Source organism: Hemiscyllium ocellatum, chromosome 1, assembly GCF_020745735.1.
Source record: "Hemiscyllium ocellatum isolate sHemOce1 chromosome 1, sHemOce1.pat.X.cur, whole genome shotgun sequence".
Lineage (NCBI taxonomy): Eukaryota > Metazoa > Chordata > Chondrichthyes > Orectolobiformes > Hemiscylliidae > Hemiscyllium > Hemiscyllium ocellatum.
The window spans coordinates 163,081,948-163,104,580 of NC_083401.1; the positions used below are offsets into that span (position 1 = coordinate 163,081,948).

The following is a 22,633-nucleotide window of genomic DNA, read 5'->3' on the forward strand; positions in this document are numbered from 1 at the left end:
TTTACTTTTGATAATTTATGGCAAGAGATTTAAAGTTGTACAGTATCGGATTGTTTTGCTAAAGGCCAATTAGGAGCAAAGAGTCCTGTGAAATAAGAATCAAACAAAATAAGGATCTTAAAGAAAAAAATTCTTGGAATAAAATAACTAAATAAACGATTTGATCAATGATATTTTAAATTTAAATCACCGATGTTATGTGTGCAGTTGATGCCATTAAGAATAAAGTGGAGTATTGTTATTTTGGGTCAGAACTTCAGATCAAAACAGGTGAGAGTTGTAGGTTGAACAGCACATTTTTCCCAGGCAGAAAGGAGGTTTAGTTGCAATTTTATCTTTGCCATGTGAGATGAAAGTAAATTTGAATTCTGTCTTATGCTTGAAAATTGGAAAGTATTGCAGTTGTCAGCATGCTGGCATGTATTCCCTTGCATGACATCTGAACAGCACCTCAAAGATGTTTTGTACATAGTCCACTACCCAAAGGAGTTCTGCATTGCCCTAGAAGTTCGTTCTTTATTTCAAATACCACCAAAAGTGTAATTTTCACAGTCTGTGCGCAATTACTGTTTATCTCAAACACTCTTTAATCACAATTTTTTGGGCCTCAGTGTGATAAAGCACAGCAGCTCCAGCTTTTGAATCAAAATCCCAAAAGAGGCCTTTCCAAGGGCACATCTGCACATTACTTCTCAATTATATAAAATAAAATTTCCACAGCTTACAGTGAACTCAAAGGCAGCCAAAGATCCAAAAGAAATTTAATGCAGTAAGTTATATATTTACTAAACGTCAATACATTTTGAGCAGGACAAAATTTTTCCCCTCTCAAGATTCAGTATTTGGTCAGAACGCTTGCCGAGAGCAGATGAAATTCATTCAACCAAGGCAAGGGAGTTTGAGCAACAACTAGCCTTGGGAATCAAATTGAGAACCTAGCTGACAGTCAAGCGCTCAATTACTTAAGCTCCAGGGTCATATTTAAAAAATGTGATGCACAACAGACACTTTGTTTCTTTTTGAAATTACAATTTCCGATTGTGCACACCAGTTGCAGGGTAGCCTTCTGATTAAACCACTAGGGCTGCTGTATGCTCAGTTCATCCATAGGCTAAATTTCTAGCTCAGTGGTAGCACTCTTGTGTCTAAGTCAGAAAGAAGGATGTGGATTTAAGCTCCAGTCAAAAATGTAAACAAGTTATCTAAGTTCAGACGACACTGTAGAACTGATGAAATCTTCTGTAGTCAAAGATGCTTCTTTTTGAATAAGATGTTCAAATAAATGTAACAGATCACATGATACAATTCAAACAAAAGGAGGAAATTCTCTCAGATTAAAAAAATTCCTCCCTCATCCAAAAGCAGACCAACCAGCCATATGTGGAATGTTTCTGTGGTAAAACTTGGAGAAAGTGAGGACTGCAGATGCTGGAGATCAGAGTCGAGAGTGTGTTGCTGGGAAAGCACAGCTGGTCAGGCAGCATCTGAGGAGCAGGAGAGTCGACATTTCGGGCATAAGTCCTTCATCAGGAAGGGCACATGCCCAAAACGTCGACTCTCCTGCTCTTTGGATGCTGTCTGACCGCCAGTGCTTTCCCAACAATACACTCTGAGGTGAAACTTGCCTACATAAGAACAATGGTTACTATATGAAAACATGCTCAGAAGCTCTTTGGACTTCATGCAGCATGAAAAATGATATTTCCCTTCAAATTCTTCTTCTGCAGCAAATCTAAGCAAGTCCACCTTGTTCCTTAGGAATGTATTGACAGCGAGCCAATCTCTGCCACTAGATGCTGTGTATATCCTTAAACTGGATTGATTGCAACATTAACATATAATTGTAGTTCTGAAAGCAATCAAGGAGGAATTAATCTTTAATAAAAGCAACTGAGAAAAATAAGGGGCACCATTCAGGTTAAACATATCACTTTGACTATGCTGATATATATGCTGGTAGAAGTTCAATATAAAAATATTGTAAATTTTTTTCCTATTATTTCTGGTTTTAGATTTGAATTAGTGTAAAAGGTCCAATGGTCATTGTACTGAGCCAGAATTGCAGAGCTGAGAGTTGTAATTCCAACATACAGTTGAAAAAATTTAGCAATGTATTTTTCAAATTTACTCGTGGGAGGTTGGAATTGCTGGCTGCCCACAGGGGAACTTGCAGGCGGTGTTATCTGCTGCTGTTGTCCTTCTGGATGGAAGTGATCATGGGTTTGGAAGGTGCTGCATAAGAACCTTTGGAGAATTTCTCTACTGCATCTTGTAGATAGATAGAACACCCTGCTGCTACTTAGTGGTGGAGGGACTGGATGCTTGTGAACGTGGTACCAATCAAGCGAGCTGCTTTATTCTGGGATATCAAGATGTTCAATGTTGTTGGAGCTGCACTCATCCAGGTAAGTGGGAGTATTCCATCACATCCCTGACTTGAGCCTTGTAGATTATGGACAGGCTTGAGTGGGTCAGGAGGTCAGTTACTTGCCACAATATTCCTAGCCTCTGACCTGCTCTAGTAGCCATTATGTCTACGTGGTTAAGTTTCTGATCAATGGTAACCTCAAGGATGTTGGTAGTGGGTGATGGTAACACCACTGCATATAAAGGGGCAATGGATAGATTGCCTATTATTGGAGATGGTCATTGTCTGGTATTTGTGTAGTGCAAACATTACTAGCCACTTGTTAGCCCAAGTCTGGATATTGTCCATCTTGTTTTATTTGAAATTGGTCTGCTTCAGTATCTGAGTTGTGATGAATGCACAATGCTCAGCACCAATCATTGGCCAACATACTCACTTCTGACCTTATAGAGTCATACAGCAATAGAAGCAGACCTTTCAGTCCAACCAGTCCATGCTGAACACAATCCCAAAGTAAACTAGCCCCACCTGCCTGCTCCTGCCCCAAATCCTGTCAAACTGTTTATATTCACGTACTTATCCAAATGTCTTTTAAATGCTGTAATTGTACCAACATCCACCACTTCCTCAGGAAGTTCGCTCCACATGCAAACCACCTCTATATGAAAAAAATTGCTCCATATATCTTTTTTAAAATCACTCCTCTCTCATCTTAAAAATGTACCCCCAGTCTTGAAATCTCCCACCTTAGGGAAAAGACAACTACCATTAACTCTAACTATACCCCTCACTATTCTATAGACTTCTATTAGGTCACCTCTCAACCTCCTACGCTCTAGTGATAACAGTCTCAGCCTATACAGCTTTTCTTTATAACTCACACCTTCCACACCCAGCAACATCCTAGTAAATCTCTTCTGAACCCTCTCCAGCTTAATAATATCCTTCCTGTAACTAGACAACCATATGATGGAGGGAAGGTCATCGATAAAGCAGCTGAAGATAGCTGGGGCTAGGACATTACCAGAGGAACTCCTGCAGAGATGTCCTTGAGCTGAGATGGTTGACCTCCAATAACCACAACCATTTTCCTACCTGCCAGGTATGACTCCAGCCAGTGGAGAGTTTGCCCCTGATACCCATTGATTCCAGTTTTGCTCTGTCATTCTCACCTAAAATAGCTGTATTTCAGACATCCTGGATTCCTTTATTGTTACTCCTGGATTTGTCTTATTCAATTCACTAGACATATCAGAGACTCATGGTGGAGAAGGATGAAGGGGAGAGTAGTAAAACATGGTTAGGAAACCAAATGTCACCACAATAGTCAACTCACCTATCAATATTCTTCCATGTTAAACAATGCTTGGAGAAAACATTGAAGCAAGCAAGGGTAAAGAATGTAGGGGATTTAATTGTTTCCAAGCAAAAGACATTACTTACCTTCACAGAATCTTCTGTCTCCATCTTGCTCAGCAGCTTTCCATTCACACTGAAGACACAAAACTGGCCCTTTTCGTAGTAAATAATGCAGTGGCCTTCAGTGGACAACTGGATTAATCGAGGATGCAAGTAGTTTTCAGGGTTCTCAAGAGCCTTCAGAAGGTCTCCATTCATTGTATGGATTAGGCATGGACCCTCTGTCAACCATTAAGAAAAGAAATACATTTCAGTGATATTTTTGAAAAACAACAATGAACCCTTTTCAATAAATCCATCAGTCAGGTGGGCTAAAATTCTTCATTTTCTATTTTCCTTTATCCTCAAAGTTCAACTGGAATGATATTGCAGTTTGTTATTTTCTACTCAATCATTGTCATTTCAGAAAAATGTATACATCGTAATTTAATTACCATTTCAGCTTATTGTACAGTTATGTAGCAAATATCATTGCATACACCAATATGCAGGAAAGTTACATTTTCAGACATATGTCACTTTATAGTTAAAGGAACTGTTAGCATATGCTGTATATCACTGACTGAATCGCCCAAACTCCATCCAATGTTCAACCTTTTTAGACATAAAAACAGCTTTGAAAACATCACTACAATGCTGGCTGCTATGGAAACAATTAATTAGAGTTGTGTTTGGGTCAGGCATCTGGTAATTCTTTTATTGCAAAATTTTTTAAAGCCTTTGGGAAAAGGTAATAAAATTTTTCTGGAGCAAATCAGCAGTAGGTAGAGTTCATTAAAATAGGTTTCTGTTCTCACAGGAAATCACAAGCAGTACAGGGATTTAGTATATGCAGAAGTGTGAGCTGGGCCATTCAGACCAAGTAACTTTTTTTTGTGCAATGACATAAAACAGGACCAAAATTATTTAAGTCTTTTTTGTTAACGGACATCCCAGTTTTACCTACTTTGACATTCTGCTGGCTTATTATTCAAGTGCTTTGATCTTCTCCTCTTACAAAATCATTTTAATTTTCGTTCTGTAGCATGCACAATGCCATGGCATGAGGGAAGCCAAGTGATCAAATGTCATAGCTCTACCAATTATATTATTTACTGATTCTCTCAGCAATCCAGAGAGGACTTGTCCTCCACATTTTGCTTCCTGTTTGGCTAGGCTATGTAGAATTGCACGGAATCAACAGGAAACAGATTAGATAGTTTATTCCAGTGCTTTTAATCCACTCCAATGATCTCATCCATTCTGTGCCACCACCATCCTATCTAGTACTCCACTTTCCCCTTTTCTCTCATACATCCAACACGACTTATCTGAAATGGATTAATACTCAGTGTCCCATATTCTCAACTTCTTCTAAATACTTTATTTGATTGGTTAGTGACTTTCCTATGCATATGGCCAATGCTCTGGATTCAAATAGTGAAATATGCAGATAAGGCAACATTCGGAGATGCAGTTAACAGCGAGGAGAATTATAACAAACTGTAAGAGAACTAAAAAGAAAAATAAATTATCGAACAATGGTGTAGAGCAAAGTATTTAACAAATACATTAGGTAGGGCCACTAAGAAATGCAAAATAATGAACTTAAAAAGTTGATGACAATGAAACAACAGGTATATTAAATATTTACATTGTTTCAGTTTACACTGAAGAGAATATAAAATTAGAAGATATTAATAAGAAGGTTTTTTGAAAGATCTACATGGATGCTAAGTGGTGTCTGTGAGGATCAGTGCTGGAACCTCTGTTTTTCATGATTTACAAATTTGGAAACCAGAAAAAGAAATTCAAGTTCAAAATTTTTGGATAACACCAAATTGAGGAGCATAGTCAGGAAGACATAACAAAATACAAGCCATAAATAATATTGCAAAGTTTGTGTAATTGGTAAATGAATTTCAATTTAAATACGAGTGAGGTGCAACATTTTCCTGGAAAGAGCAAAGAGGACACTGACTGCTTTGATGTTGAAGTTCTAAGTCACACAAGTAGCAAAGAGATCTGGGATATCAATACATAATGTACTAAAAATAATGACATGCGTTAATAAGGCAGGGAATTTGTGTTGCAGACGTTTTGTCCCCTGTCTAGGTGACATCCTCAGTGCTTGGGACCCTCCTGTGAAGCGCTTCTGTGATCTTTTCTCTGGCATTTATAGTGGTTTGTATCTGCCGCTTCCGGTTGTCAGTTCTAGCTGTCCGCTGTAGTGGCCGGTATATTGGGTCCAGGTCGATGTGCTTGTTGATCAAGAAACACATCGATCTGGACCCAATATACCGGCCACTGCAATAGACAGCTGGAACTGACAACTGGAAGCGGCAGATACAAACCACTATAAATGCCGGAGAAAAGATAACAGAAGTCCTTCACAGGAGGCTCCCAAGCACGGAGGATGTCACCTAGACAGGGGACAAAACGTCTGCAACACAAATTCCCAGCTCGGCGAACAGAACCACAACAACGAGCACCCGAGCTACAAATCTTCGCACAAACGTTAATAAGGCAATAAAACAAAATATCAAGCGGCATCTACGATATGTTTGCAAAGAATACAATTGAAAAACAATTAAGTTATGTTAAAATTGTATCAAACCTTGGTATTATGCATGATTCTGGTCTGCATATTACAAAAATGACAGTGGAGAAGGTACACAAAAGTCAGCAGGATGCCACTAGAATTAAATGTTAGAAAGTTTAAAGATGCTGGAGCTCTGTTTTCTGGAAAACAAAAGGCTGAGGGATGACCTTACAGAAAATTGTCATGGAGTTGCCAGGAAAACCTCTTGCAGGGTACCGGAACTAGGGGCCATCATGTAAGATAATCACTAATAAAGTCAGAACAGAATTTAGGAGAAGCTTTTCAACTGAAGTTTCATTATTATGTGGAATCCTGCTTGATTGACACCTGTTTGCAACCTTAAGCATTCACGTTCTCTCCCACAGATGCAAGTTGCAAGGTACTGGGGCAACACAGCAAAACTTGAGTGGAAGTGGACAGTGTTTGCAAACAATTGGAAGCAGGATTAGCTTGATGGTCTCAATTTGTGCTTCAAGATTCTATAACTCAGCTACTTTCTCTATGTTACCTGAGTGAACTTTTTCATAATTTTGAAGATACCTATCAGGTTTGCATTCTAAGATCTTTTTCCAGTGAAGACAGGTTTATTTCCTCTTTGTAGTTATACATTGCTTCAATTTTAATAACACCCTTGTAAACCTCTCTGTACTTTCTGCAGTGCTCCAGTTTTGTAATAGAGGGACCAAAATGGCAGAGTTACTCAAGCATGGCCAAACCAAGTTTTCATATCAAATTAATCTTTTTATTCTATCCTCTAGCAATAACGTCCATATTTTTTGTTTTCACTCTTCATGAAGTAAATTATCAAATTGTGTTAGGGATGCTTGGTACCTTTTCACAACTGTATGAACCAGATTAGGATTTGCCACCTGAAAAAAGAACCTAAAGGTAATAACCGCAGCAGATAGCAGGTGCATACATGTTACAGCGGGTTTATGAAAGTAATCAACAAATTTACTGAAATGTATTTGGTTAACATGCAAGTTAGTTACTGCAGCTTTAATGTGCTATTTTCCTACATACATATAGTGATTGTGTGTGTCATTATAATGACAGTACGTTGTAAGTTCTGAATCTTTAAAAGAACAAAAGCACTGGAAACCAAATGCAAAACCTAACTGATTGCCATGATTTCAAGATGCCAGTGTTGGACTAGGGTGTACAAAGTTAAAAATCACACAACACCAGGTTATAGTCCAACAGGTTTAATTGGAAGCACTAGCTTTCGGAGCACTGTTCCTTCATCAGATGGTTGTGGAGTATAAGATCGTAAGACACAAAACTTGTATCAAAAGTTCAGTGTGATGTAACTGAAATTATATATTGAAAAAAACCTGGATTGTTTGTTAAGTCTCTCATCTTTTAGAATGGGCATGTTGATTTCGGTTCTTTCATATGTAAATTGCAACTTTAAAAAAAGTTTTGCGACTTACACATGTAAGACCTCAAATTAACATGCCCATTCTAAAAGATGAGAGACATAACAAAAAAATGCAGGTCTTTTTCAATATATAATTTCAGTGACATCATACTGCACACTTTTGCTATAAATTCAGTGTCATACGATCTTATACTCCACAACTATCTGATGAAGGGGCAGCGCTCCGAAAGCTAGTGCTTCCAAATAAACCTGTTGGATTATAACCTGGAGTTGTATGATTTTTAACTAACTGATTGTGGCATTGCTCCAATTTCAGCCATGTACATTTTTGTCCCTCTTATTTACACTGCTGCTACTACTACTTCACTCTATCTATGCCATTATTCAAATAATACTGTTCTCAGATCTTAGCTATTTACATTTAATTTTGGCACCAAAGATGTGGACAGGTGTTGTTTGGTGACTCCTTTACAAAGTTTCTCTCTAGCTTCTTTTCAATTTTACTTTTGGTGGTTCTTCCAAACATAAATTAGACTAATAGCTCACCGTATGGAGGAATCGTGGTATGAAACTTCACTACACCACTAATTATGAGACTATATTACCCACTGTATCTTTCAGGTTTAACGCAAAGACCACAGCCTGATGAATCAATGTGTTTTTTTAAAAATGTTGTTCCAAGCTTAAGAGTCATAAGTGATGTGTTGGTCTTACAAAGGCCAATAACATACAGAGCCAGCATGAACTGAAAGACATCTTAAAAAATGCTGTTGTTCTGTGACCGGAAAAGGCCTGTACATGAACTATCTTGCCAAAGTTGAGCCTTAGTATCAGATACAGCAGACACATTTTAAGCAGGTAACTGAGATTGCATATTTCCTTGAATAATTATGTGTATTTTCTCATATTCTTGCGCTTACCTTCATGCTCTTTTCTCTTATTTTACATCATCACAATCATTGTCTCCTACTATTTTCTCATGCAATGTGCTACTCTCTAAAGATATTTGAAAGACATGGGAAAGTGAACTCAAATGAGAAGCAGAGGCAATTAAAAAAGTGCAAAGATCTCCAGCACCTCGTCCATTAAGTAAGCATTTACACTTTAGAAAACAATATTTATTTCAATAACAAACCTCATCTACCTGTACCTACCTTTTGAACCACTGATGACCAGACCGAGTTCTGCACATATTGCAGCACAGCTAATCTCACAGTCATGGCCGGTTAGGATAGCCCGAGGAGCAGCATATTCATCTGAAAAAGTAATTTAAGCAATTGTTCAGCTCAATAAAAATGACAATATTGAACATTGCAGCATTTGATATAGCATACAACAAAGAACTGCAGATGCTGAAGATCTGAAACCAAAGCAGAAATTGCAGGAGAACTCGGAACTAAAGAAGGGTCACTAAACTCTAATTGTTAACTGCTTTCTCTCCACAGATGTTGCCAGAAATGCCGAGTTTCTCCAGCAATTTCTGTTTTTGTTCAGGTGACATAATTAAATATTTAATACAGCACATGGATGAGTTCTTTTTCTCTTTTAAATGCTTTCTTTCCAACAATATGATACAGTCTGCTTTCAGCTTTTTCCACTTTTTATTTATGTTGTTCAAACAGAATTTCTGGAACCAAAGTGAAAAGAGTAGAAGCGATTAATACAATCTCACTTTTACACTTGTAATTGGATTTTAAATTCTCTCATTACCAAGCATCTACTGTCAATTTGTTCATTGGACCCAAATCTAGTTAGGCCAGTCCAAAGAAAATTCCTCAAATAATGAGCAGATGAAGAAAGGTTTAAAAAAAAAGTAACTTTATGAAGGCAGTTAGTAATATTAAATGCTGTCTACACTCAAGCTTAAAATTTACTTAGCCATTATCTGTGCAATCTGAGTTAGTGTTAGCTCTACAGTACAATTCAATGTTAATTTATACACCAAGCAGAAACAAAAATAAAATTATAAATGAAGAATTTCCATCAAGAAATTTAGCTTTTCCATTGTGTCCCTGCTGTTAAGTTCTTGTATTATCAAAGCCAGTCCATTTCCTCTGCAGTTCCCTGGTGTTAGTGTACTAGAGTGGAATAGCTAACCCCTTAGCTCAGGCAGGTGTGAGCAGATAGGTTGCATGTATTGTAATTTACTGAAAGCCATTGTGTGAATTAAAAACTTTCCAAACAGAAATGTACTCATAATGAGCTATTTTAGATGATCAAGACTGCCAAGCAATAATTAAATAATAGTGACTATTATGTTGGTTTAATGGGGTGCTAGGACTGTTGATGCCTGATTCACAGGTTTTGTGCACTCAACAAAAACCAAAAATGATACGTGCTGGAAACCTCTATTTTTACTGGTATTCCTGGCTGTTTGACTTGGAAGGTCTAGCAAGTGTATTGTTTGGCAGGCCTTGAGCTCACTGAAAGCATAAAAGTGATTGTGAAATCCAAGCAAAGATTATAATTCTGGCTTTAGAAGTATTTGCACTGGGGATTTTAAACTTCCATTTTTTTTCCTACTTGAACATTACTACATTTTTGACAATCAATATAATTATGCACAACACTGCCTTGACTTTAAATTTCTTTAAAATTAAACATTTACACAGAAAATGAGTTGTCACATCACAATCAAATACATATAAACATCTTGCAACAAATTTCTCATCGGTTACATGTTTCAGATCTTGCAATTGGGTTATGTAATAATGGGAATACATGTTGGATGCAATTATTATACAGTAACAAAAAACTAAACGTAAAACTGGTTAAAGCTTTTGTATTCCAGTAAGAAACGGATATAATGTATGATTTCACTGAAAGTTTTGGCATACTGTTTCAACTGGCATGACAAGGAAGAGTGCTAAAGTAAACGATCAAATTCAAGTTTATTAGTATAATCCTTAACTTTGTGTAAATTGCATGTATTTTCTCACTGCTGCTGGTACACAGTTTATCTAGTTGTAATCAGGAAAAAACACATTACACACTGTATATTTAACAGTGTCAGAAGCCGTTAGTACTGTGCTAAAACAGGGTTATTTAGACATTTCAGTTCTTGCACGTGTATTCGTTCATCTGTATGTGAATGCAGCATAAAGTCATACAGCTATACAGCATGGAAACAGGCCCTTCAGTCCAACTAGTCTATGCCAACCAGATATCCTAAATTAATCTAGTCCTATTTGCCAGCATTTAGCCCATATGACTCTAAACCCTTTCTAATTCACATACCCAGCCTTTTAAATGTTGTCATTGTACCAGCCTCCATCACTTCCTCAGGCAGCTTATTCCATACACGCATCACCCTCTGCATGAAAAAGTTGCCTTTTAGGTCCCTTTTAAATCTTTCCCCTCTCACCTTAAACCTATGCCCTTTACATTTGGACTTGGCTATCCTGGGGGAAAACACCTTCGCTATTCAACCTAGATGTGCCCCTCATTATTATATAGACCTCTATAAGGTCACCCTTCAGCCTCTGACATTCTAGGAAAAATAGCCACAGCCTATTCAGCATTTCCGTGTAGTTCAAATGCTCCAACACTGGCAACATCCTTGTAAATCTACTCTGAACCTTTGAGTTTCACAACGTCCTTTCAATAGCAAGCAGACCAGAACTGAATACAGTATTCCAAAAGCGGTATATTTTATGGTAGTCTACACAATCCATTAGTTACTACTTAAACGCAGACCGACACGTTTTAATATATTGCACATTGTACTCCCAGATTTATATTTTTAAAGTTTTGAAATCCAATCAGAAACTTCCAAATGTTGAGGTGCGGCTGAAATAGTGAGATGAGTGGCCACTGATTGAGTTTGAATCATAAGAATTGAATTGTTGTTTTATTTGCCTGACAAGGAATCACTACTTCAAACTATAACTGACGGAGGTCTATACAGTTAATGATATTGCTGTGGTTACTCAGTTCCTGAAGCAACCAAGCCTTCCTTCATTTTGCAGCCACCATGATTTGGGTTACAACACAGATCATTGTTAAAAATGACAGTCCTGGCAGTTAAATTTAGAATCCAATAATCTTTCAACTCCACATTGCAATTCTGTTATAATAAACAAAAATAAATAAAAACACATGACATGCTAAAATCTCATCAACACCGCTTGGACTAATTCCAACTAGATATATCAAAATTGAGTCATCAGTAGTAATAGATATATTCAAATTGCTTAGCAGATCAGTGCTTCTACACTGTAACTTTGTTTTTAACAGAATTTCTCAATTTTGATCTCAAAAAGACATCAATATAATGTCTTAGCCAGATGAGCTCAATCAAAATTCAGCTTGTAACACATGAATAGCATTAATAGTGACTCTTAAAGGCAAGATCCATGGATGAAAAAATATCAATTCTTGTTTAAATGAACATGTTTTAAGACAAACTTTCTAGTCATTAATCAATCTATTCATTTAATTCATGAGAGTATTTCATGCAATCAGTTTATTGTAGCACAAGTGAATGCGTTGTTGCCAGTTGAAAAAAATACTTTACAACAATTTGCCGTCAATATATTAAGCAATCCAAAATCTAAAAGAAAAGAATTAAAATTATTTTCAAAGAAAAGCAAGCATGGAACAAGTTCACTAAAGGTGATGGCACAATTTCATGTCACGTCCTTAATATGGACATTGCAACTTATGAATAAAATATAACTGCTGAACCATTGGTATCTAAGCTCATCATGCTATACAATTCTTATACCAATCTTTTAAATTTCAATAATCATATACTTGTTCTTCGGATTTGAAAATAATTATAAAATGTAACTCCAAAATAAAATTCCAATATATTCTTTACAACTAAAATGATGCCATGAAATGCTTCACACATCTCTGGATGAAAACTGAACTTGTTCAAAGCCCACTCGTTTGTATAGAGTTGAAGTCGGGCCTCATAGCCCAAGATCATTTACATAGAAACCTGAGTGGCAGTGATGTTTATTGAAAGATAATGGAAATAAAGATCTAAGTTTTATAATACAAGCAACAGTGAATGGATTACCATTAATATGTTACAATCAGAAAATTTAGGCCTAGAATCTTGTCCATCCAATAATAATCGAATATAGCAGATTTTGATCCATCATACCTCCAAAACAACTGTGCAGAATCCCATTCTCATAGAATTACACATTTTTGTTTCTTTGACATTGCATTACTTTTTATGCTATTACAACTGCAATGTAACAGTTACATTTATATGCTTGAGATGAAACTGTAAAAATTTATTAAAAATGACATTTTTATCAGTTTTGCCAAACTTACAGGTTTTAATTGTGTTAATGGCAGCAAATCACAACTTTCTAGCTCAGAGACAATTCCCATACTGGCAACTTCAACAGATAATCTAAATTGACACTTCATACAATACGAGTAAAAAATGAGGTCTGCAGATGCTGGAGATCACAGCTGCAAATGTGTTGCTGGTCAAAGCACAGCAGGCCAGGCAGCATCTCAGGAATAGAGAATTCGACGTTTCGAGCATAAACCCTTCATACAATACTACTCTCTCAGTTGGACGGGCAAGATTTCAGGGCATTATTTAAAGAGTAGTAGAGCTCGCTGGTGTCTTGGCCAAAATTTATTTTCAGGCCCTCACTAACACAGATCTGGTCATCATTCTATTGCAGTTGTGATTAGACTTTAAAAGTACTGAATTGGCTGTAATGCATTTGAGCATCTTGAGGTTGTGAAAATCACAATCAAAATTCAAATTCCTTTCTGCTTTGTTACATTTTTGCTTAGAAAGCAAGACATCCACTATGACATCAATAAATAACAAATGCATTGTACCTATTATAACATAATTAGCCTACAGTTGAAAGCGTAAGCTAAAGTATTTAAAATTACTTCTGATCTCAAGATGTTACAATTAGTTAAAATGCAAAAAGCATTAATAATTTAAACTTAGCATACCAGAAGTCTAGCCTACATCTTGGTCCCTGAAAAGTACAAGGTCCCTTTCACATGTACTTATTGATTTATGGCCACTTAATATTAGAGTATTGCCTTTAACTGGGTCATTTACTATATATAAATATACTGCTAAGGTTCTTATAGCACAGTAGTAGTGTTTCCACTGCTGAACCAAAAGGCCCAAGATCAAATACCACTTGTTCCAGAGGAGTGCCATAACACACCTGAACAGGTTGATTAAATTATGCCTTTTAAGTAAAATAGATGGAACTGCCACCTGAAGAGAAGTAGGACCTCTACAAAATAACTTCCCTGAACTCTGTAAGGTAAAGATAAAGTCACCATATTCTTACCTGACCATAGAGAGAGAGAGAAGTCTGCTGGCAGTTTAAGCTGAAGGTCATCATACCTCAGGCAAAGGGAGAGGTTGAGAAGGAGAATCCTTCATGGTAATCTCAACTGGTGAGAGAATTGAATCTACACTGTTGGGATCACTCCACACTGCAAACTAGTTGTCCAGCCAACTGAGCTAATCCGCCCCCAATTCTCGACAATATCATCAGCATGTTGTTGGCGCAACATCTCCTTATCATGTGTTCAGTTTGCCCATGTTGCTCAGCAATAGCTTCCTACTTGACACTTATCCAGCCATACTCAAAACTCGGTCGGCATGAATGTAGGTATTTACCAGCTACTGTCAGTACTGTGGAATCAATCTTGCAAACTAAACAGGATAACATCCACAGCACCAGGAGTTCCTGTTAGAGTTACTTTAGATTGTAATTAAAGGGCATCACAAGTTGTGACTAATCATATTTTTAAAAAATGGTGCTTTTTGTTATGGGAATTTACAGCTTAATAAAAATCAATCTGTAGTAAAACGAGATTAGTGCTGTACAGAAAAGTATGGTTTTGAATTAATATGCATGAAAAATGAATTCAGAACTGCAGCCAGCTTGGCCAAATGAGACATGAAAATTAGTCTGAAATTTTAGTTCTCTTCCTAAAGTCAGCAGCTTTAAAAACATATGATAGAAGCCTTTCTTTGCTTTGATATATTCCACTCCTGCTCTGATTTTTATGAGTTGATAAAATACACAACAGGCAACTACCAGGAAATGGGGACAAAATTTCTCTCTTCACAAACTTTGGTAGAAAAAGAATAAGTGCACAGCAGGTTTTCCCGCTTAATACTCAGGTTAACTAGTAAAAGCAGGAATTTTATCTCCCAGATCTTTGCTCCCATCGCACAAAAGCTTGGGTGTATGCTCTCCCCCACTCCACAGGAAACACCATGCAGTGTGTCAGCTATCTTACAATGTAACAGAAACCAGTTAAAGAAATGACAGAAAAGCTACAACTGCTGACTTCCTCCCTCCCTAATGATACAAATGCTCAAAGTGCTTACTCTGGCACAAAGACTTTAATGGGGCAAAGTTCATTTTGTAGCTTAATGCAACAGCATGAAACACAAGCCTATATAGATTTTATGAATCTATAAAAATTACCACGGCATTTAAACCTGGGGAAATATATGAACAATAGAAATGAAACACAGTGACAAGTTGGAGTATTTGAATCTCAGTTCTGCTCATCATACTCACTTCGCTTAGACCCATGGACAGAGGAATATCTGAAGTGAGGAGTAGCAATCAGATGGAAAGATGGGCCAACTTATTCCATTTAAGCTCATATTTTGTTACAGTTGAGCATGACCATACTGATGACAAGAAAAACCTTGCTATCCCAGCTACCAAAAGATATATGTTTAGTAGAGATGTACAGCAAAGAAACAGACCCTTCAGTCCAACCTGTCCATGCTGACCAGATATCCCAACCCAATCTAGTCCCACCTCCAGGACCCAGCCCAAACCCTTCCTATTCATATACCCATCCAAATGCCTCTTAAATGTTGCAATTGTAACCCATTACAATAGGAGAAAATGCAAAGGAGGAGGAGAAAGGATCATGAGATTTAAAAACCCACTTAAAATAAGAAGGGACAACAAAATGCTGCATCAGGAGCTGATTTTTTTTCTTTTAAATTGAAATGCACTGGTAGGATATCTGCTTTCAATGTTTGTGAAAGACAAAAGAAACAGTTCTGAAGATTATTTAAAATAAAGCAATGATTTAGATGTGATACAACAAATCACTTTATGTACAATTCAACACAGTACAAAACAAATGAATCTGTAAGCCACAGCAGTGAATCTTAGATTTTTAGCGTTAATCGCAGCATTTTAAATTTATGTGTTGTAGCCTAAGGGTGAAACGTGTAGTCAATTGTCTCATTAACCAAAAAGATAAATAAAATTGATGAATTGTTCTTTTGCTTAACTAGTGTGCACATGGTACATATTAAGGCTGTACACAGCTAACATCTGAATACAATCCATTTTATTAATGCTGCTAACAAACTTAATAGAAGGATGGGATGCAGTAAACGGCAGGGAAACAACTTCTGTCAGTCTGTTTTGCACACACTTATTTAAAAAGTCTTCATATATATATTCTAGTTATATTCCTTTAATTAATAAACCATAAATGGTCCTTCCATAAATGTAATGTTCCTTTCCTCTAAAGTACACTTGAATAATGTCCTCCATAGTTGACACACCCTAAACACAATGCTCAAGATGCTGGTAAAACATTGCTGCAGATCTAACTATCAAAGCTAGGTGATTGAAGCAGTGTCTGTGGTAGTGTAAAAAGAGAAAAAAAAATTATTTTGGAATTAAGACAGTTAACGAGAAACTACACACAGAATTTTGGCTACTGAGTTTATTTTAAGAAAACCCTATCCAACAGTGCGCACTTTACAGGCCTTGGCAAATATTTATTTGAAGACATAAGAAAGTATAAATACATGCAGATGGAGTCCAAACATAGTACTTCATTACTTAATCACTATGTAAGCAATTTTCCTTATGTGAAATAACAAACTGCACCATTAGGTGGCACTCTCATTTGTGTGCTGAAACATACTTTTGATTTTAATAAATAATTAGCTGGGGTGGCACAATGGCTCAGTGGTAAGCATCGTTGCCTCACATGCCAAACCTGGGTTCAATTATAGTCTTCGGTAACTGTGTGGAGTTTGCACATTCTCCCCGTGTCTGCATGGGTTTTGAAATCCAAGAACGTGCAGCTTAGGTGGATTGACATTTCGGGCAAAAGCCCTTCATCAGGATAAAGGGCTCATGCTCAGAATGTCAATTCTCCTGCTCCTCAGATGCTGCCTGACGTGCTGTGCTTTTCTAGCATCACACTCTCAACTCGAATCTCCAGCATCTGCAGTCCTCACGTTCGCCTAGGTGGATTGGCCATGTTAAATTGCACCATAATGTGCAGTGATGTGTAGGTTTGATGGAGTAGCTACTGTAAATGCGAAGTTATGGGGGGAGGGTCTGGATGGGATGCTCTTCAGAGGTTGGTGCAAATTTGATGGATGCCTCTTTCCATACTATAGAGATTCTATGATAACCACAGCAAAATAGGAGGAGCAAGAGGTTTTTTTTATATTCACAAACAAGTTTCACTGCCAACTCAATAGCTAAGAACAATAATAAAATAAAAACTTTGAGAGCTCAAGGTTTCACCCAATTATCACTTGCAGAGCCATAAAAGAAGAACTGAACTTCAACAAGCGGTGTAGATAGAGAAGGAACAGGGGAGCTGCAGGGAGAGAGAATTCAGGGCAATGGGGGAGAAAAACGGGACGGGAGAAGGGAAGAAGCGGAGGATAGGGAAGGGGTGGGGAGAAAAGCGAGAGGGGAGAAGGGAAGAAATGGAGGATAGGGAAGGGATGGGGAGAAAAGAGAGGAGTGGGTTGGAGACGAAGCCGGGTATGGATGAAGCAGGGTAGATGGGAAGAGGGTAGAGTGCTGAATGGTCAGGTGGATGGGAAGTGGGTGAGGAAAGAGATAGGAATGGAGGGAGGAAGGAAAGGCTGATTGGAAAAGCTAATATAATAGTAAACATTAAAAATGGACTTTCTGTATGTGCTCCATTTATTTGCACTATCAATTGTAGCATCAACACTGAATGAGGCAGTGGCAATGTAATTTCTGACATCATCACAAGAAAACACATAGATATGTTGGCAGAATTGTGTGCTGAAATCCCTATTTCTTTTCTGTGAATGGGCTGTCAATAATAATCCAGCCACATGCGCTTTCCACTATTCTCTTAAACAATTTTTCTTCTAACATTACCAATGATATGCAAACACAGAATTAAAAGCTACAATTGCTACTTCTCAACAATTGCTCATTTCAACTAGAGCACACTGAAATGAACCTTGCAATTCTAATGGAATTATTGGATACTACTGCATCAACATATTGCAGATCTGCTTCAAATAAAAGCAATTCTTCCATTTAATGCAACATTGGACACCACATTTGTTGTCCTAGCTCTGTAAAAAAAAAAGTTTAATTTGCTTTCTTTTTATGTGTTTGCATTAAAAGAAAATATTGTAACTATTTTGCTTGATTATGAGTTGCTTGGACTAAGAACAGGCATTTAAAAATACATTGCTTTACATTTTATTGTAAATATGAAACATCTTGGCTACAGTTACAGAAGTAAGCATGAGTGGATTTATAGGCCCACAGCTGAAGGCTGAGAGGATTACTGGGCAGTGAAGATCACTTCTCTTAACCCAAGGGGACAACTGTTTGCCTTACAGCCTGTAAAGTACCACCAACATTGGTTTTATTACACCACTATATTAACGTTTAAAAAACAGGAGATGTTTTCACTCATTTTGTGCAGGTCATAGCTGTATAGCACTTTGCAACATAAGAATGCAGCTCTATTGTCCCTCAAATTTGACTGCAGATGTCGGTGGCTAGGAGTGAAAACTTTTGAGAAAGTCGTGTTTAGCATTTCAGACTAACTTTAAATTAAAATAAATACTGCATGCTCAAGTTGGTAGGTTCCTTATGTTCTCTGATTTCTTTCCTACCTTCATTCTCTCTTACAGACTGAACATCTTTGTATGGAACAATCTAATATACTGAAGGTGGACAGAGAACCTCCAGCAAAATCTTCAACTGTCACCTTCTAAAGTTTGCTGAGATGTTCACAAGAGGAGTCTGGTGATGACTCTCTCTTCATGGCAAAGAAATATGGCTTGCAAAATGGCTAAACTAATAACATGAGATAGCCAACTCAGCAGCTGTCTACTTTCCAGACATAAAACAACAGGATGTTTTATGAAAAATTCAGAGCATTGTAGAATTGTCTTTTCCTTGTCTACATTAGCTGGAGAAATATTCAATCGCCTCAATGAAAGAAATTTACTCGTAACTAAGTGAAAAACAAAGAAATGTTTGCACTAGAATAGAATCAAAATCGGACAAAAATACTGATAATCAGAATAGCAAGTTAGGCAAATCAAGATCTGTACACCTACATTAATTCAGATTAAAAGTAAGCCATTCAGCTGTTCAAGCCATGAAAAAAAAATGTCTGATCTGTTTGTGTTCTGAACTCCACATTCCCATTCATCCAAAAACAAACTGACTCACTGTCCTAATAGGCCAAACACTAATTTTAAAATACTCCCTTAATTTTGGGCCTCACGCCCTTTCCATGTCCACCTCAGCAAGGCAATTCTGGATCTTATAAACTCAATTAAATCACTCCTTGCTTGTCTAAACTCTACTGGAAACACCTGCCCACCCAAGCTTTCCTCCTAAGACAATCCACTGATCCCAGGTAATAATCTAGTAAACCTCCTCTGAACCATTTCCAAAACATGTACATTCTTCCTTAAATAAGAAGGTGAAAACTGCACACAGTATTTGAGACACTGTTGAGACAATGTCTTGCATAACTAAAGCTTAACATCCTTACTCCTTTGTTCAATTTCTCTTATAGTAAAACATACATTCCATAAGCTGCCTTAACCACATGACATACCTGCATAATAACTTTAAACTCATGCAACATCTAATCCTCTGCATCTCAGAACTTTTCAGTTGTTCACCGTTTAAATAGTACTGCCCTTTTATTCTTCCAATCGAAGTGAACAATTTTTTATTTCACCATATTATACACCTGACAAATTTTTTTTCCAACCAACTCAATCTATCTAAATTGGCCTGCATCCCTATTATTTTTCTTTATTCATTCATTGGATGTGGGTATCACTGGCTACATCGGTATTTTTGGACCATCCCTAAATGCCTTGATAAAGTGGTGGTGAGCTACCTTCTTGAACCACTGCAGTCCATGTGGGGAGGAGATCCACACTGCCATTAGAAAAAGAGTTCAGAGACTTTGATCCAGTGACACTGAAGGGAGTACAATATATTTTCAAGTCAGGATGGTGAAAGGTTTGGAAGGGACCTTGCAGGTCATGGTGTTCCCATGTATCTACTATCCTTGTTGTTCAAGATGATAGTGGTTGTGGGTTTTGAAGGTGATGTCTAAGGAGGCTTAAAGTTATGTCACCTTCGTGACAGATGTTCCTACATATCTAGCGACAACTGCAAACTTAGCCACCATACCTTTTTACCCCTCACTTAAATCACTGATGTAAATTGGCATATGTGCTGGGCCCTCAACGTTTTACAGTGTGACTTCACTCATCAAATCAAGCCAATGTAAAAAGAAAGTCCATTTTGTTGCCAGCTCTGCTAGTTTCCACCACCCCATCTCTCCCTGTCCCCACCCTCACCACAGACAAAGACTATGAGCTCTTACTTTGCACAATAACTTTGTATGTGGAAACTTGTCAAATGTCTTCTGTAAATCCTAGTACATCAACAGACTCCCTCTTACCTGTAGCATATGTTATTTTGTCAAAGAATTCCAATAAATTAGTTAAACATGATTTCGCTTTCACAAAAACAGTGCTGACTTTTCACAATTAACTTGCGTTTTTCGAAGTATCCCATTTTGACCTATAAAATGATCGATTTTAATATTTTTCTTCATGACAGGTCTCAAGGTAAATAGTTTCCTGTTTCCTACCTCCCTCCTTTCCTGGGAGGGCTGCATTTGCTGCTTTCCAAAATCTAATGAATTTAGTAAATTAACTCCAACTCACCTGCTGTCTCGTTAGCCAACTCTTTTAGGATTCTCAGATAGAAGTCCATCAGACTGTGAAAAGCTGTCAACCTATTTCGCAAGAGTTTGCTCAGTACTATTTCCTCAGTGATTATAACCTCTCTTGCTTCAAGTTCTTGATTTAGAGGTACTACTGGAATGTTTTTGTATCCTCCACAGTGAAGGCAGAACAAAATATAGATTTTTTGTGTTATTTCCTAACTAACTGCAATTAAGCCTTTACTCCTTTCTAAGATCGGTTTGGTAATATCGTTGATGGTACCGTCTATCATTATGCTTATGATCAAGATATAGTCTTTTGGGCAGTGACTAGCCACGCTATATTTGTCCTGCTTTTTGTGCACAGAACATACTTGTACAATTTTCCATATTGTCAGGTCAGTGCCAGTATTGGAACAGCTTGGCTAAGGGCATGGCTAGCTCTGAAGTCCAAGTATCAAATGAAATTGTTTCATGCAGAATTACCATTATACTTTTGGCATTAACCTCTGTTTTAATCAATATTTGCTGCAACAATGGTTCTCATGAAATAATCTTTTGCGGCCAGTGTCACTTTTGTGGATATCCAGATATCTATTCACTGCCTGCTTGGTTGGGAGATGTTTAACAAGCTGGCAGTTAGAGATGCTCACTCCTGCTTTCTTCTTCCTTCTTCTGCACTTTAACCCCAGGTACATTCCAACGATCTATTCTTTACCCCCTCCTATTTCTCAGGTGTCAGTTTAGCTCGGTTGGTTGGATGGCTGGTTTACAAAGCAGTGTGATGCCAATAGCACAAGTTCAAGTTCTGCACTGGCTGAAATTACCATTAAGAATTGTCCACCTCAATCTCTCCCCTTATCTGATGCATGGTGTGCACCATTTGTCTCTCCCTCTCTAATGAGATAGCAGCCCTATGGGCTCATAAGACTGGTGACTTTACCACATATTTCTTATTTAGCTGTTTTCTCTCTGCAAAATCATCCAAAATGACAGGATAGTTTTCACACATACTCTTAATGAGTTTGGATGACATCCAGCTCTATCTGACCACCATTTCTCTCAAATCTTCCACTGTTATCATGCTATCAGAATTCTTTTCTGACAGTACTGTGAACACTGAAGTTGTTGATTTCTGGCCCCTTCCTCCAAACTCTTCTTCCCAGCTGATTCTCTCTCTTTCTCTGGCAAAAATCTGAGGTTAAGCAAATCTGTTCATAATTTTCGAGTCAGCTGTGACCCCCATGAGCTTCCATCCTCATTTTTGTGCTCTCAGTATGACCACTTCTATCTTTGTAATATTCCCCAAATGTATCACTGTCTTCGCTCATTTGCTGCTGAAAGCTTACATTTATGACTTAGTTACCTTTAGGCTTGATTAGTTGCATGCTGGTTGGAATCCTGGTTGATCTCCCACATTCTACTCTTCCTAAACTTAAGGAATTAAGCTAAAATGCTGCCCATGTCTTAACTTCCACCTCTGTGCATGCTGATCTAGTTTGGCTCCCACTCAAACAAACAATGATGATTTTAAATTTCTCATGCTCAATTTCCTCTCTCGCCCCTTCCTCCCCCTTTAATCACCTACAGTTGTCTATATCAATACTGACCAAATTCTGGTCTCTTGTACATCTCTGGCTACAATTGCTCCCCCTTTGGTGGCCAGGCCTTAGTTGCACCCCGCTTGATTGGCACCACATCCACAAGCATCCAATCCCTCCACTACTGATGTAACAGCAATGTATAATATTTACAGGATGCACTGCAGAAATTCAACAAAGATCCTGAGAAAGCACCTTCCAAAAGCACAACCACTTCCAACTTGAAGGACAAAAGCAGCAGGTAAATGGGAACACCACCATCTGCAAGTTCCCCTCCATAC

At 37.6% G+C, this 22,633-nt stretch overlaps 1 protein-coding gene across 1 annotated transcript in view; it reads right to left on the reverse strand.

The window, feature by feature from the left end:
- The window catches only part of lrba (LPS-responsive vesicle trafficking, beach and anchor containing), an 866,835-nt gene that overhangs the window by 8,008 nt on the left and 836,194 nt on the right, over positions 1-22,633 (reverse strand). Inside the window, exons 54-55 of the mRNA XM_060827381.1 lie at positions 8,904-9,005; positions 3,812-4,008 (exon numbers count right to left, since the gene is read on the reverse strand). Coding sequence (XP_060683364.1) covers positions 3,812-4,008; positions 8,904-9,005 — 299 coding nt within the window. The remainder of the gene's footprint in view (positions 1-3,811; positions 4,009-8,903; positions 9,006-22,633) is intronic.